General features: G+C 48.9%; 1 protein-coding gene across 3 annotated transcripts in view; it reads left to right on the forward strand.

Annotated features, from left to right (window-relative positions):
- SYNJ2 (synaptojanin 2) overlaps nucleotides 1–14845 on the forward strand; it is a 98499-nt gene that overhangs the window by 46393 nt on the left and 37261 nt on the right. For all 3 annotated transcript variants that reach the window (XM_077898377.1, XM_077898378.1, XM_077898379.1), the window contains exons 6-8: nucleotides 6299–6360; nucleotides 11020–11116; nucleotides 13629–13801. In XM_077898377.1, coding sequence (XP_077754503.1) covers nucleotides 6299–6360; nucleotides 11020–11116; nucleotides 13629–13801 — 332 coding nt within the window. The remainder of the gene's footprint in view (nucleotides 1–6298; nucleotides 6361–11019; nucleotides 11117–13628; nucleotides 13802–14845) is intronic.

The raw sequence follows: 14845 nt of genomic DNA on the forward strand, positions 1-14845 counted from the left end.
GATGCAGGCCAAGTGGGAAGGAAGGTCTTTGCTGATAAGCGAGCCACTTAATGTAATGGAGTTGAATTAATTTCATTAGCTGCTCCCCCCCCCCCCCAAGTTTGGTATATTTGAGAACATGGCCAAAGGTGTTTTTTGAAAGCTATGAGTGTCCTACGGGGCTTTGAAAGGTTTCCAGGCCCCAGTGGCCGTGCAGCGGGTCCGATGTTCCGAGGTGCCTGTTTGGGGGCCACGTGAGAATTGCACGGAACTTTCCCATGCGTTCTAAAAATACACCTTGCGGTCTAAAACAGGGCTCTGGTCAGTGCCAGAGTATGCGGCCTTCTGTCTCGGGGAGAGTTCAGGGTGTGGTGCCACGTTCCAAGAACACATTTGTCATCAGTGGAACGGTGCCCTACCTCGTTCGTGAGTTCCTTCCCCAGAGGTCATGGGTCGAGCGGGTCTGAGGTTCCTCAGCATCGACCCCAGATCTTCCTGTCTGGCCTGAGCGGTTGATCATCTGTGGGCTCAGAAGACCTCTCTGCCCGGGCCTCTGTGTTTCGGCTCCTCTTACCGAGGACTCTGTGTGACAGCAGTTGGGGTGTCAGCGGTACCTCAAGAGGCTCAGAGCCATCTGCCCATCTGCCAGGTTCTTCGGGGTGTTTGACACCACTGGGTCTTTCCCTGGCCCTTGACTTGACCCCGTGTCAGTCAGGAAAAGGCAGTTTGTCCATGTGGCTGTCACTGTGCAGTTGACAGCCTCGGTGAGGAACTGCATCAGCTCTTGGAGTGAGGAGGAGGCAGGAGAGTCTCGTGTGGGGTCTGACTTCCGGTGGAGGGAGAAGCTTTCTTAGCATTCAGTCTTCCCATCGGAAAGGAACAAGTAAGATGTATGAGGATGGCTGGTGGCATGAAGTGGTGGCACAGAGAGCTGTCCTGAGGATGAGCAGGATGAGGAAGATGACTCTGGAGCTCATCCCAAAAAAATTTTGTTTATTTTTATTTTTTTTTTAATGGCTTTGTTGTGATACAACTTACATACCATAAACTGCACCCATTTAAAGCATACAATTTGCTGGTTTCTAGTGCATTTACAGAGTCATGTGACCATCACCATGGTATAATTTTAGAGGACTCACCACATCTAAGAACCCCATCCCCGTTGGCCATCACCCCTCCCCGTTCCCTCACAGCTCTCCCTGAGGCCCAAGCAACTGTTCTTCTACTTTGGGTCTCTATAGGTTTGCCCATTTGGGACATTCTAAAAGGGTTTTGAAACTGGATTTCCTTTAGAGTTGCAGTTTTCCTTCTGAAACTTCTGGAGCTCTGTATTTAGAAGAATAAACAGCAAACCTCAAATGAGGTGGGGGTTAAAAAGGAAGCAGGAGACCATGTTATGTTTCCTGTGAAGGTTTTAAAAAATCCAGAAATTGGGTAAGGTCGCGATAGTTTTGGAATTCGGGAAGGAGCTTTGGAAACTCATCCCCTTCGCCCCTGCATCCAGTTCTGGATCCTACTGACCTCTGACGCTGACCCTGAGGCCAGGACTTGGGATGGCTGCGATTAGCAGTGGGCTGCTCCTTGCCTCGCATGCTGCTGCCTGTCTGCAGGGCGTTGTGGGGGATGCTCCACAGTGAGTCTGATTCCCCAGACTTTTGAGGAGATTCTCACTCTCTCCATTGTGTCTTGTCCAAGGCCTTCCAGCTCTTTGGCATCTTCTATTCCATTTCTAGAACTCTCCAGGTTCTGGTCTCCCTTTTCCCCAAACAAAGCAAAACTGCAAAACTGATATGTCATTCCCCTCTTGAATTTTGGTCCCTGGCTCGACTCCCTTGATGCAGCCTGACCTTGCCATGAACAGCTGTTCCTCACCCTGATACCGGCAGTCTCAGTGGGGCCTGAGTGGCTCGCTTCTTGGCAGCTCTGGCACCTTTTAGATTCATGACACTTGTGCTTCTCCGGAGCTTCCGTGGTTTCTTCAAAATAAGTTTCAAAATGCTTTAGAGTTCATTAATCTTATTAAGGATTTGCTAACCTTTGGGTCTGATACCCATGTTTGTCCTCTCCAACCATCCACCATCAAAGAGAGATTAGGTCATCTTCACAGGGGACCAGGAGGACAGCTTTCAGTGATGATCTATCAATGGCAAGCCTGAGGATTGATTCTACTTGTTCTTCTCCATTAAGAACTTTCTCCCCTCCTTCTTTACTTAGGCTGGATGAAAAATGCAAAGATTTTTGGACAGATAGCTTGCATTTTAAGTTGCTGTGATGCACCCTCCAGGGCTCTCCCTGGGAACTGATGAGCCCTGCCAGGGATAGAGTGTTGGGGTGGGGTCAGGCAGAGAGGACTTGGGGTGGTGATTTGTTTGCACATTTTCACAGCGGTGAAAACTGGTGCCTTCCTTACAAATGCCCGGATCCTGATGCCATTCCTAGCAACCATGTACCTTTAGCAATTTCATCTTTACCATGTAAATAGGCTTGTGGTTTATAAATAGCCACCCTGGAATTTTACCCTTAAAGCTAATTGTTCTCCTGGTATGGTTAGTTAGGGGGTATATTTTTTATGTACTCTTAGCCCGTTGAAGATTTTGCTCCCCTGTCACTTCAGAATCTTCCTCCCCTGTAACATACGCATAGGGACATGTCTTGCAAAAGTGAATTAGGTCTCTGTTTTGAAGCTTCATATGACATCAGCAGCTGGAGGAGGATGCAAAGTAGATTCGTCTCTGCTGTTCCCACCTTGCCTACGTTTGTTCGCCTCCGCCCTGTCACACCCTGTTTACTAGACTCTTGGGTACACGGCACTGTATGTGCTCATTTGTGTGGCTGTACTTTTCTTTTTTGTCCCCTAAAGGATGTGAGATGGCTTGTAGCACAACAGTTTCAAAAATAAGAGGTTGGGGTGAGGGAAAGATACTTTTATTGCAAACGAACTGAATTCAGGATAGAGTTGCACACGCACTATGGGGCCCCAACTCTTTGGTGCTCACACGCAGCTCCTGTGTTTACAGGCAACCATCACCAAAAGAACCAAGGTCGCAAAGTAGCTTATCCTGTGGTTCAGAGCGTAAACTTTGCAGTTATAAGATCTGGTCCCAGTTCAAGTTCTGGCTCCCGAAATAGGGACCATAGTCTTTCAACAAGTTCTTATCTTAGAAAAAGATTCTTATCTCAAAGAGAAAAAAAGAACCCTGAGACATTCCCATCTTTGCTGAGCCTTAGTTTACTCTTCTGTAAGTGGGGTTGACAGTAGACCTCCTGGGGTTACGGAGAGGATTAGTTGTCACTGCACATAGTAGAATTCAGCACAGTATCCAGAACCCAGAGAGCACACAAGTGGTAGCTGTTAATATTAGTAAAGTGAATGATCACGTCGAGGTTGTGTTGGGAGAGCATGGCTCTTTGCACCTGGAGAGCAGAGTAAGGGCTTCCCCCCACCTCCCATGTGCGAAGTGGGGACTGTGCCCACATTATGTCTCTATCAAGACGACACAAGGACCAGGCTCCCAGGTGTCCTGTCACCCCGCCCTCAGAGCAGGCCATTTGTTCATCCCACAGCCACTCACTGAGTATCTGTGGGCACCTGGGGGCACTTTAGGTCCTACCCCCGGCCTCGAGGAGGAGGTGTGGTGTGAGGAGCACCCATGAAAGAGGAGGCCGAGATCCCTGGAGCAACTGAGGGGGGTGGGTGTCTGAACCAACGCAGGTGGGATGGGGGCCGCATTGCCCAGATGAGGAAGGCAGCCCTGCAGAGGGGACCACACAGGCAGGTGTGGTGGCCTCTGCGATCATAGCATGTCCAAGGAGCTGAAAGGCTTGCTGCTCACAGCTCAAGGCATGGGGGCCATGGCCACACATCAGACCAGAAAGGCCGGCAAGGGCCAGATCGAGACGAGCCTCATACATTACACTAGAGACTTCATGTTTTACTCCAGGAGCTGCTAAAGGGAGGGGGCACCCCAAAACAGCTGCACCAGGTAGCTTATAAAACACCTGATACCCAGATCACATGCTATCCCAATGAAATCACAGCATCCAGTCATCTGTGCCTGCAACTTCTTCCTGTTTATAGAAGAACCTTTGGGTTATGATTTGGGGAGAGGCAGACATGTCCAGTAACGGAACCCGTCACAACTAAACACCAGGCTTCTGAGCCCTGAACCGTTGTTCTTCTGCTCTCCCATTACTGCCTTCCCCTGGGAAGGATTCTGAAAACAGCTGCAGTTTATCCAGGGAAGATTTCTTGCCCCGATGGACAAACTCACGCACAGCAAGCAGCCCCTTCTCTTGGGCTTCAGCCCCCAGGGATCTCACCAATGGGGGCTCAGAGGAACATGGGCTCGCTTTCCACCAGCACCTGCCTTCTAGGACCAGAAGACAGGAGCTGACTGGCGTTGGGGTGCAGAATAGAGCAGTCTTCTCAGAGCTTGGGCTGTGCATGTTTTAGGAATTAAGGATCACATTTCTTCAGCCAGGTATTGATGCTGCTGGGAAAAGGAGCACAGAATAAACACAGCAGCAAAATGTAAGCGAGTGGTTGAGGCTCTTCTAAGAACGCCCAAGGTTTCTTAGGACCAAAAGGGACTTGGGGCTTTATTTGTAGAATCATTTCAACAGACATGCCTAATCCTAGTGATTTCTAAATCTGTTGCTGAGGAGCCAGTGATCTAGAGTGGCTCTTCCCTCATGTATGAAGATGAACAGATGTATTACCTGTGGTGAGGAGACTTAGAAATAGCACTTGGTCCATACTCAACAGTGAGCATCCGATGGTACAGATGAGTCTAATGACACCACCATTATACTCAATAACCAGCAAAGCTGAACATTATACTCCAAAAAACTTTCTATCATAATTCCAGACCTACAGAAAAGTTGTAGGAACAGTAGATAGAGCTCCCATGTGTCCTGTCCCCAGATTCACTCAATGGTAATTAACCTCTTGCTGACTACACACCTGCCATCTGCTATTTCCCGAACCACCGGACCGTAGGTTGCATACATCACATCTCCTTAACTTAATACGTCAGCACGTTCTTCCTGAAAGCAAACCTGTTCTCATGTATCAGCACAGGATGGGTACATGTTCAGCAGGTGTAACAGTGATACAGTCCTCTAAACTGACCTGCAGGCCACATTTCAGTTTTATCAACTGTCCCCATAGTGTCCACCATGGTGCCTTTACCCCTTCGGTCAGGGGTCCAGGCCAGGACCCTGTCCTGCACTTCATTGTCATGTCTCTAGTCTCCTTTGATCTGGAACAGTTCCTCTGCCCCTGTCCCTCGGACACTGACATTTTTGGAGAAGGCAGACTTTCTTTAAATTGAAGGTGCCATGTGGGGGTTTCCAGGTGTTTCATTATGATCAGGTTCAGGGTGTGGATCCCTGACACCACCACATCCTTGTCAGAGCGTCCCAACTGGAAGCCCACGGTGTCCATGTGCCCCCTCATCAGTGAGGTTGATTTCCATCGCTCGGGCACAATGCTACTCCATTTCTTCACTCATCGTGAATAGGTCTTCCTTTTCAAATAATAAGCATCTATGAGCAGACTCAGACCATGCTAGTGTCCTGTTCCTCATCAAACTCTCTCTTAATATTTACTATTAACAGGTGATTTTTGCTGAACCATTCTTTGCTGTGATGGTTGTAAAATGGTGATTTTTCCCACCACTCTCTCCACATTTATCAGTTGGTATTCTAAGGAAGAGCCCTCTCTCCTCCCCCATCCACCTGCCCACCTCTCTGCTCATCTGTCCACTCATCCACTCGGCCATCTGTATAGGTTTATGAATTCCTATTTTATTCATCAGACTATAAGGCAATACTGTGCTTTATAGATCAGTGTTCACAGGTTTGTTCAGAGAGAGCCTTTTCAAGCTGGCCGCAATAACAATATGCTGCATTAAGTTTGTTTTTTAAACTTTCAGTGTTAAATAGGTAATTATAAATCACAAGGCAAATTAGTTTGCAGGTAGCGGTAACTCAGATTTTAGGGGTGGTCGAGGTCCCCAGACTTGCAGAGGAGGTTGGGACGTGGTGTCTCTCTCCTGGTTGGCTTACCTTCCCCTCTGCACTGTGGAAAGGTCTGCAGATCTGACGTGGGCCTCATGGGCTGATCCTGAGATTCCTCTTCTGCCTTTGGAAGGATTCCATCCAGCGCCGGGTCCATGCTGCAGTTAGGACCAGCTGCAGCACAGCCAGACAAGGGGTGAGAGGCTGCTGCGTGCAGCCTGGATGGCAGCGAGGGGGTCGGGGAAGGACTTCCTGGGTTCACAGAGCAAGGGGAATCACTAGTGTTTTTTCTCTTTAGGTTGGCTCTCATCATCTGAGACTCAACAGAGGCCTAGAAGCCAATGCCCCTGCTTTTGACAGGTAGGGTTGTCTGCGTCCTAAGCCTGTCATCCTTTTGGAGAGTCTTCCCCCCACCCCGCCATGAGATGGCACCACAGGGGACAGCGGGAAGGCCCCAACCCCTGGACGTGTGTCTGCCTTTTAGTTTGGTTCTTTGGGCAAGAGGAGGGGAGTTTACAAAATGGGATTTTTAGTGGCTCTCAGATTTTCCTGAAAATTCATGAAGACTGAGGTAGCCCTTGGCAATTATTTTATCTTACCACTTCCTTTTTTAATAAAGCTTTATCCATTTGTCCTAGTTAACAAGGGATAACCTAAATCATAGGATATTTCTGGGTGCTTGTTTTTCTTTTAAAAGTAATACATTCCCATACTTAAAAAGTCATAGTATAGAAAGGTATAAAGTGAGAAGTAAAAGTGCTGTTGTCTTTCCAATTCCCGCTACTAAAGATTTGACTATTAGTTTTTTATGTGTCATTCTAGAAAACCATTTGGCAGATCTGTAGTTCATTTTGTTTTGTTTTGTTTTGTTTTTGTTTGTTTTTTTTTTTTTGGAGTTCATTTTTTGAACCACAGACTGACCATTACACATTTCCTGTTACAGAACTTTTTTAAAATCCATCACTGACCTAAACAGTAACTTGTATTTGAAATAGTTAATTGCCTCTTAAAATATTTGGATTTTTAATCTAAATACTAATTTTAAAAATTAGTGAATGTTGTCAAAATTCCAAGAGTGATTCTTTTTTAAGTGTATTAATCATTCTACCCGAAGCTTGATTTGGACGTTAAATCTGCATGCATCGTTGTTGTTTACCACAGACTGGTGACAGCAGCCCGACCGTGACCGCTAATGAGCTCATGATGACTAGTGGGCTGTCACTCTGGAGAGAAGTGTAATGTGCAGATAAAAATGCTCTTCCCTGTTTTCAGAATGCTGTTAGTGTGTCCTGCGTGTTGTGTAGATGGATTCGTCTTTTGGAGATGCTGATCTGCATTACATATTCCTAGGAAATTGAAAACAGATTCCTCCCCAGCTGACCACAAGTAGAAGGGAAAGGACATGCCTCCTGGGCTTGTTTCAAAGGCCTTGTGTTGATGAGCTTTTAAAATATATGTATATACATATAAAATATATATACATGTGTATATATATATATATATTTTTTGGCATGTTTACGCTAACTTAAACATTTTTAAATCCTGTTAGTGCGTGGTGTGTGCACTGAGGATGAGCCCTCTCTTTTCTCACAGGAGTGTTCAAGACCATGAGCCCGTTGACAGGCCGCTGCCACTGGAAACGTGGCTCCCTGCACGCTCCCTTCCTCAAGCAGCCTAGCTGGGAGGCAGCTGAGATCCATGTGCCCTCACAGGCCCAGGGTAGGAGCTGCCTGGCTACATGTTGGGTGATGCTCCGATGCACTCATTTCAGTGACATGTAGGAGCAAGGGCACATGATTGTCCAGCAGACCCATCGCAGGGGGCACTGGGGATCCTGAGAAGCAGGGCTGCAGGCCCCCAGAGGGGTGCCCCCCATCTCTGGCATATCATGGGGCTCTCAGGAGTTTCTCCAGTCTTTTTTTTTTTTTTTAAGATTTTATTTATTTTTATTTTTATTTATTTATGATAGTTACAGAGAGAGAGAGAGGCAGAGACACAGGCAGAGGGAGAAGCAGGCTCCATGCACCGGGAGCCCGACGTGGGATTCGATCCCGGGTCTCCAGGATCGCGCCCTGGGCCAAAGGCAGGCGCCAAACCGCTGCGCCACCCAGGGATCCGGAGTTTCTCCAGTCTTTGATGTGTTTAGTCCAGAGTCAATCCCTTAACCATCCCCCCTAACCCACCCCACAAAACCTGGGTTGTTTGAGTACACACGGAATACCTGTGACCAATGCTGTACTGTTCCGTGGGTTGTTCACTGTTACCACTTGGGCACCTCCTGTCTGGGGGAAGGGGGGGTACATTGAGCAGCCCTTTGGCTGTGCTGGCCTGAGGAGGATCTCATTTCCCTGGTAGAGTTTGAATGGAGGTATTAACCCTTTATGGAAGCGGTGCCGGGGTCTCACCTATGCAGGATGCTGGGCCCCTGCTCCTTCTTCCCTCTCTGTGTGGAGCTACTTGCCATCTGCAGTCCCAGGGCAGACACCAGAGTGTGTTTCCCTGCTGGCCACTCAGTTGTGCCCTGCGTACCTGACTCCCGGTATCCTGAAAAGTCCCCTAGTTCTCCAAGGAGCTCCACACAACAGTCCCCAGGTGGGCAGGCAGGGGAAGGACCCTGGGTGCCCAGAGCAGGGAGGCCGGGCTGAGTCTCACTGGCCTCCATGTGGGCTCCAGTGCTCCCCCTGGGAGCCCTGAGGTGAGTTGTAGTGTATTGCTAATAGGTGTATTATTTTAAAATTAAAAGGAAGGAAAGGAGGGCACCTGAGTGGCTCAATGGGTGGAACATCTGCCTTCGGCTCAGGTCATAATCCCAGAGTTCTGGGATGGAGTCCTGCATCAGGCTTCCTGCTCAACAGGGAGTCTGCTTCTCCCTCTATCTTTGTGTGCTTGTGCTCTCGCACATGTGCATTCTCTCTCTCTGTCTGTCTCTCTCTGTCTCCCTCTCTCTCTCCCTCCCCCCCTCTCAAATAAATACATCTCTTACAAATTTTTTTTTTTAAAAAGAGGAAAGGAAAACCAGCTCCCACGTGCCAGGCACTAAGCTGTCACTTTTATTTGTCTTGTTTAGTCTTCAAAACCATCTTTTCCAGGAGGAGGATTAGCTTTGTGGTACAGATAAAGGAATAGCTCAGAAGGGAGGAATAATTTGATCTAAGATGCTTGGGGCTGGTATGATGAGCGATACTGTTTCTCTTCCACCTCTGGGTTTGGAACCAGTTGAGACAACAGGTGCAGCATTGGCGGGGTCACACATCAGCCTTATTTCTGATAAGCTGCATTGTGGGAGGGGGCCTGCATGTGGGCCACAGTGGCTTCCTCGCATTTCACTCCCAGATCACAGATGCTCGTTCAGTGGCTAACAGAGCTGGGAAGCTCAAACTTGCCACCAAAGCAGAGCCTGCCCTTTGGCTCCATGCATTTGACCTCTGGCCAGGACACACCTCTCGGGGCAGACGCAGAAGAGCCCAGAGGGGTTGAGTCATGCACACTCCATTTCTTCTCATACCTTCACCCAGATTGCATGGATCTGATGGAGCCCTACCTCTTCCCAGGGTGGGGACACCTCAGGGAGGGTGGGGCTGTCAGGAGCATCCCTAGAAAATTATGCCAAGTAGAGACAGGAGCCCACCCTTAACAAGTCAGCAGAGGCCTAAACAAACTACCCCCGATCACAGTTGGTGAGAGAATAACCTTTCCTTTATTGGGCTAAAATTGGTTCTAATTAACTTAACATTTTGTGTAAAGAAACCTGTCATCCTAGAAATTTGGAAAGTACAAAAATGTACTTTTGTACATTTGTACAACAAATTTTAAGTCACATAAAATTCCACCACTTTTGGGAATCCCTGGATGGCTCAGCGGTTTAGCACCTGCCTTCAGCCCAGGGCGTGATCCTGGGATCCAGGGATCAAGTCCCACATCGGGCTCCCTGCACGGAGCCTGCTTCTCCCTCTGCCTGTGTCTCTGCCTCTTTCTCTGTGTGTGTCTCTCATGAATAAATAAATAATAAAATCTTAAAAAAAAAAATTCCACCACTTTTAATATAGTGGCACACCATCTTCTAGTCTTTTTTTTCTATCTTTTCTATAAACATTGCACGATGAAAATATGGTTTTCATCTGCTTTTTGCATGGTCTTTTCCCTGTGTTTTTTAAAATTATATTTAAGCATTCCTCCTATTAAGATTGTAAGGTTAACTTTTCAAAAGCTAGTGCTAAGGCATAAATATTAGTCTCTCCATAATATTTCAACTTCTGTATTTTTAAAAAATTTTTCATTTGAGAGCGAGTGCGCACAGGGGGAGGAGCAGAAGGAGGGGAAAGACTCTTCAGCAGACTCTGGTGCTCAGCACAGAGTCCCGTGTGGGGCTTGATTTCACAACCCTGAGACAGTAACCTGAGCCAAAACCAAATGAGCCACCCAGGTGCCCCACAACAAATGTATTTTTAAAAATCTCTGATCTAGGGCTATTTTCCTAAAGCCTGAAATTTTACTGTGCCTTCTTGTTTGGGTTACACGTAATAAAATATAGCACTTAGATAAAAGTTAGACGTGGAGGTTAACAGACCTCCTACCAGCTTTTCTAGCTTAGAGAAGGAAGGTACTAAGTGAAATGAGAGATTAAGTTCAGAAATGTGCACGTCTTACTTCTAGGGTTCGGTTAATAAAAGGCTGAGTTAGCTGTTCTAGATTTAATAGTGGTACTTGACAGAAAGTTCGGCATATCCTTCCTCTGATGTTATGCCTCCGTAGAAGTCTGAGATGCTGTGAGTTATTCTTGGCCTGTCTTGCATGCAAGCAGGCTGTTGACATGCTTGTACCCTGACAGTGGGGTTGATGGCAAGGAGAGACTGGTTCTCTGCTCATCCCCGCAATTCCCCATTTTGGGTCCTGGGAAACAGCGCCTCCCAACCCTCTAGTGCCAAACAGGTGCCTCTTGCACCCCGTCCCCTCGACAGTGGGGCTGTCAGCCTGTGTCCTGGTGACCTGGGCTCACGGTGCTGCCCTGTTCCACTGCAGACACATGGTGCTTCTGAAGGAGCAGTATGGGAAGCAAGTGGTCGTAAACCTGCTGGGGAGCAGAGGCGGAGAGGAGGTGCTCAACAGAGCCTTCAAGGTAAACGCCGTGCTGCTTCTTGGCGCCCGGGGTGGTGGGGTGGTGGGTGAGGGAGGTGAGGGCCCCGCTCAGAGGCAGGCTTCTGTGCTGGACTGGACAGCAGTGCTCTCCCCATGTTTGGGGAGGCTTCTTTTTTTCCCACCAGCTCTGTAGCATGAGGTGATTTGGACTCCTGATCTATGAAATTTAATTTTTATGAACTGATGGTTTAGGAATTTGCTCAAAGTCAAAACAAAGCATCTCCCATCTCCGGCTGCATTTCCTCCGGGGCTCCCACTGGGGCTTTGAGGGCTCAGGTTAGCCAGGCCTCTTTCCCATTCTCTTGGACACACGTGCACGCACGCACCCCCATCACCACCACCTTGCACACATGTGGGCTTCGCCCTGCTGCCCCTCACTGCTCTGGGAGCCTGAGCTCCCCCTTCCTTCCTTGGTCTGGCTCTGCTGCAGGCCAGGGCCTCCTGGCAAGCTCACCCAAACACCTGCAGGGCACCTGGCATGGAGCTGTTGTTCAGAGCTCCTGGTGGAGTTAAAGCAAGGAATCTTACATGATTTCCTCCTGCTAATAACTTTAACCTTCAAATCTTCTGTCCCCTTCTGGGCTGTCCCTGAAAGCTGCTTCCTTTGCCCGGCTCCTCTGGGTACTTTCAGGGGTGGGAGCAGGGGGGCCTGAACAGGGAAGGAACAGGTAGAAGGAACGGCTCCACCTACCTCGCCCCACCTTGCCCAGGGCCTCTCCCTGTTCCCAGAGTCCCAAGGATATTCAGTCCACTAGGTGAAAAAAGCTCCAGAATGAGCTGTGGGCGATGACCACACTCCTATCCTAGTGGCCCATGTCTCCCATGGGAAGTGAAGAAAAGCCCTCTGGTTGTTCCAAGGTCACAGAAGCCCCTTATGGGGAGAGTGAAACCAGACTTCACCTCATGGGAAGCAGCGTTTGCTGCCTTCCTAACTCCTGACCTCTGGCTGGTAGGAGCTGAACCCAGTGGGTGCTCCTTTCCCTCTGCTCAGAAAAGCCATGTGCTCAGAGCAGACTTCCTGGTGGCCAATTTCATTTGGCCAGACCTGCTTTTCCTGTTTGGTTTGTTGCTGTTGGCAACAGCTTGCTGAGTATCTCCCCACCCAACCATCTTGGCAGCAACATTGACAGCTTATTTTAAGGAAAAAAAAAAAGAACAGAATCTCTTTTCCCTTGATGTCTTGAGTTATGGAGAGGGGATCCCCTCAGGTCCCCATCATCTGGAGGAAGTGCCCCCTTGATGATGGGCTCTTTTGTCACTCGTGGGGTAGGAGGCAGCAGTGGTCCTGTGGCCCAGGTGGCGGGGGGGGGGGGGCAGGTAGGAGAGGGGAGGGGAATGCCACTGGAGGAGACCTGCCGGTGCCACACCGAACTGCGGTTCTGTCAGCCCTGAAGTCCGGGCACCAGCAGCCAGCCTGCAATCATCAGGCCACAGTGGGACAAGGTGCTCACTCGAAAATGTAAAGTCACCAAGAAGTACACAGGTCAGTTCAGCTGACTTTTTTTTCATAGCGAGACCTTCCTGATGGTCAGAGCCACGCTCTGCCTGGCATTCTGGGTACAGCGCTGGGCACTTTGAGTTGGAGGGACCAGAAGGCCTGAAGCCCTTCTTTTTTTTTTTTTTTTTTTTTTTTTTTTCTGAAGCCCTTCTAATCTTTCAAGGTCATCAGACTCTCTGGACAAGTCTAAGCTGAAGCTACACAGGAGGGTCCAGGGTGGGGCGGGTCTGAGCCCCGGTGCTCTGGGGAGGCAGCTGGTTCATCTACCACAGGGCTCTCAAGAAAGCTGAGTTGTTGCCTGGGAGGTTCCTCACGTGGGAGGAAGGCAAAGCCTCTGTCAGGAACACTGAGCTGCCTGGGGTCCACCTATTATGCATCCCCATCTCTGGCCTTGCCTCCCCTCTGGGTCCTGTACTAGCCTGGGCCCACCGACCCTGACCATTTGTCACCCCATCCTAAAGTCTCATGGGACCATGCCTCTGGCACTCCCCCCTCACAGGGACCTTGATGCAAGAATTGGGCACCACTGAGCACACCCCCCCTGGGGCTTGCACTTGTCAGGATGGGACTGGTTACCTGGGCAACAGGGAGCTGGATTATGAGCTCCACAGCCTGCTGGGCTGTGCTGTCCCTGATGGGCCCAGGGCACTTGCGTGCCTACAGGATAGCGTGGTCCTCCCCTCATGAGTGCCCTCCCAAGGGCCCTGCAGTGGGGGGATGTCCATTCAGGGCTGTGAGCCAGGGGGCTGAACCTCCGGCTGTCCTTTGCCCAGGGAGGCCCTTTGCCCTGCTGCAGGCAAGATGCTCTTTGCAGCCTCATCCGCAAGTCTTTGTTTTTCCCTTTCAGGGTCGGGACTGATAAACAGCTTGGTCCACCACATGCCTTAAAATAAACTGTGGGCTCTAGCGAGTGCCTGGGGTAGCCTCACAGATTCCAGCCTGCGAGGCTTGTGGTCCCTCGCTCCCCTGCCACTCTCTCCCTTTCCACTTTCAGAAATTGCTCTGGGCTTCTTGCCACGCCGGCGACACACCTATGATAAACTTTGACTTCCATCAGCTGGCCAAAGGTGGGAAGCTAGAGAAATTGGAGAATTTGTTGAGGCCCCAGTTGAAGCTCCACTGGGATGACTTTGACGTGTTCACCAAGGGCGAGAATGTAAGTCCACGGTGAGTCTCCACCTGCGTCCTCGTCCTCCTGCTGGGTGACTGGCGGAGCAGCCAGGGGTCCTCCCAACAAGTGCAGTTTCCTGGACCACAGGCTCAGGGATGGGGGGGACCCCAGGTTCCAGCCTTCTTCCCCTCCCCACCTTCAGAATGTGCTTTTGAATTTTGTGAGTAGGTGGCAAAACCTGGTTTTCTGGCAAAATAAATTATAAATAAAGGGACTCGGTTAAAACATGGAGCTATGGTGGCCATAGAATTCATTGTTCAAACTGATGAAAGCCCATGAGAGTGAAGAGGAACATCTAACATCAGCCCCATTGCCAGGAGGGCATGGGGTATAGATTTTCCTGCTCAGAGCTGAGCAAAAAAAAGGAAGCCTACCTTCCTCAAATCACAATGCAGTCAATCCTCTGCATTCACAGATTCTGTATTTGCACATTTGTCCATTGCTAACGTTTATGTGTAACCCCCAAATCAATACTTACAGCCCATTCATAGTCATTCACAGACATGCTCAGAACTGTGAAAATTTCGAGTGTCTCAGTACGCCACATTCCCAGCTGAGGGAGAACAAGGCGACGCTCTGCCTTTTGGTTTCAGCTCTTCTACTATAAAGCATCCTTTTTATGGTCTGTGTAGTGCCACATGGTCACATTTTTGTGCATTTTATTGGTGATTTCGCTGTTTAAAATTCTCCCCAACTGTAGTGCAAAGAGCTGTAAGGTGTTCCCAAGCACAAAGTGGCTGTGATGTGTCAGATGGGGAAATACCTATGATAGAGAAGCTTTGCTTGGGTATGTTAGCTATAGTGCAGTTGGCTAGGAATCCAGTGTTAATAAGTCAACAAACTATATTAAAGTGCCTTTAAACAGAAACACACATAAAACAAGGTTGTATGTTGAGTGGTTGATGAAGATGTGTGAGAGCAGAGGCTTGCAGGAACCTAACCCTGGATTTCCCCTGGGAGCAGTAGTTTGGCATTGGCTAATCTGCTAATGGTTCGATTCACTAATTGTTTTTTTTTTTTCTTTTTAAGATTTATTTATT

The sequence above is a fragment of the Canis aureus genome, chromosome 1 (genome assembly GCF_053574225.1).
Source record: "Canis aureus isolate CA01 chromosome 1, VMU_Caureus_v.1.0, whole genome shotgun sequence".
Classification (NCBI taxonomy): Eukaryota; Metazoa; Chordata; class Mammalia; order Carnivora; family Canidae; genus Canis; species Canis aureus.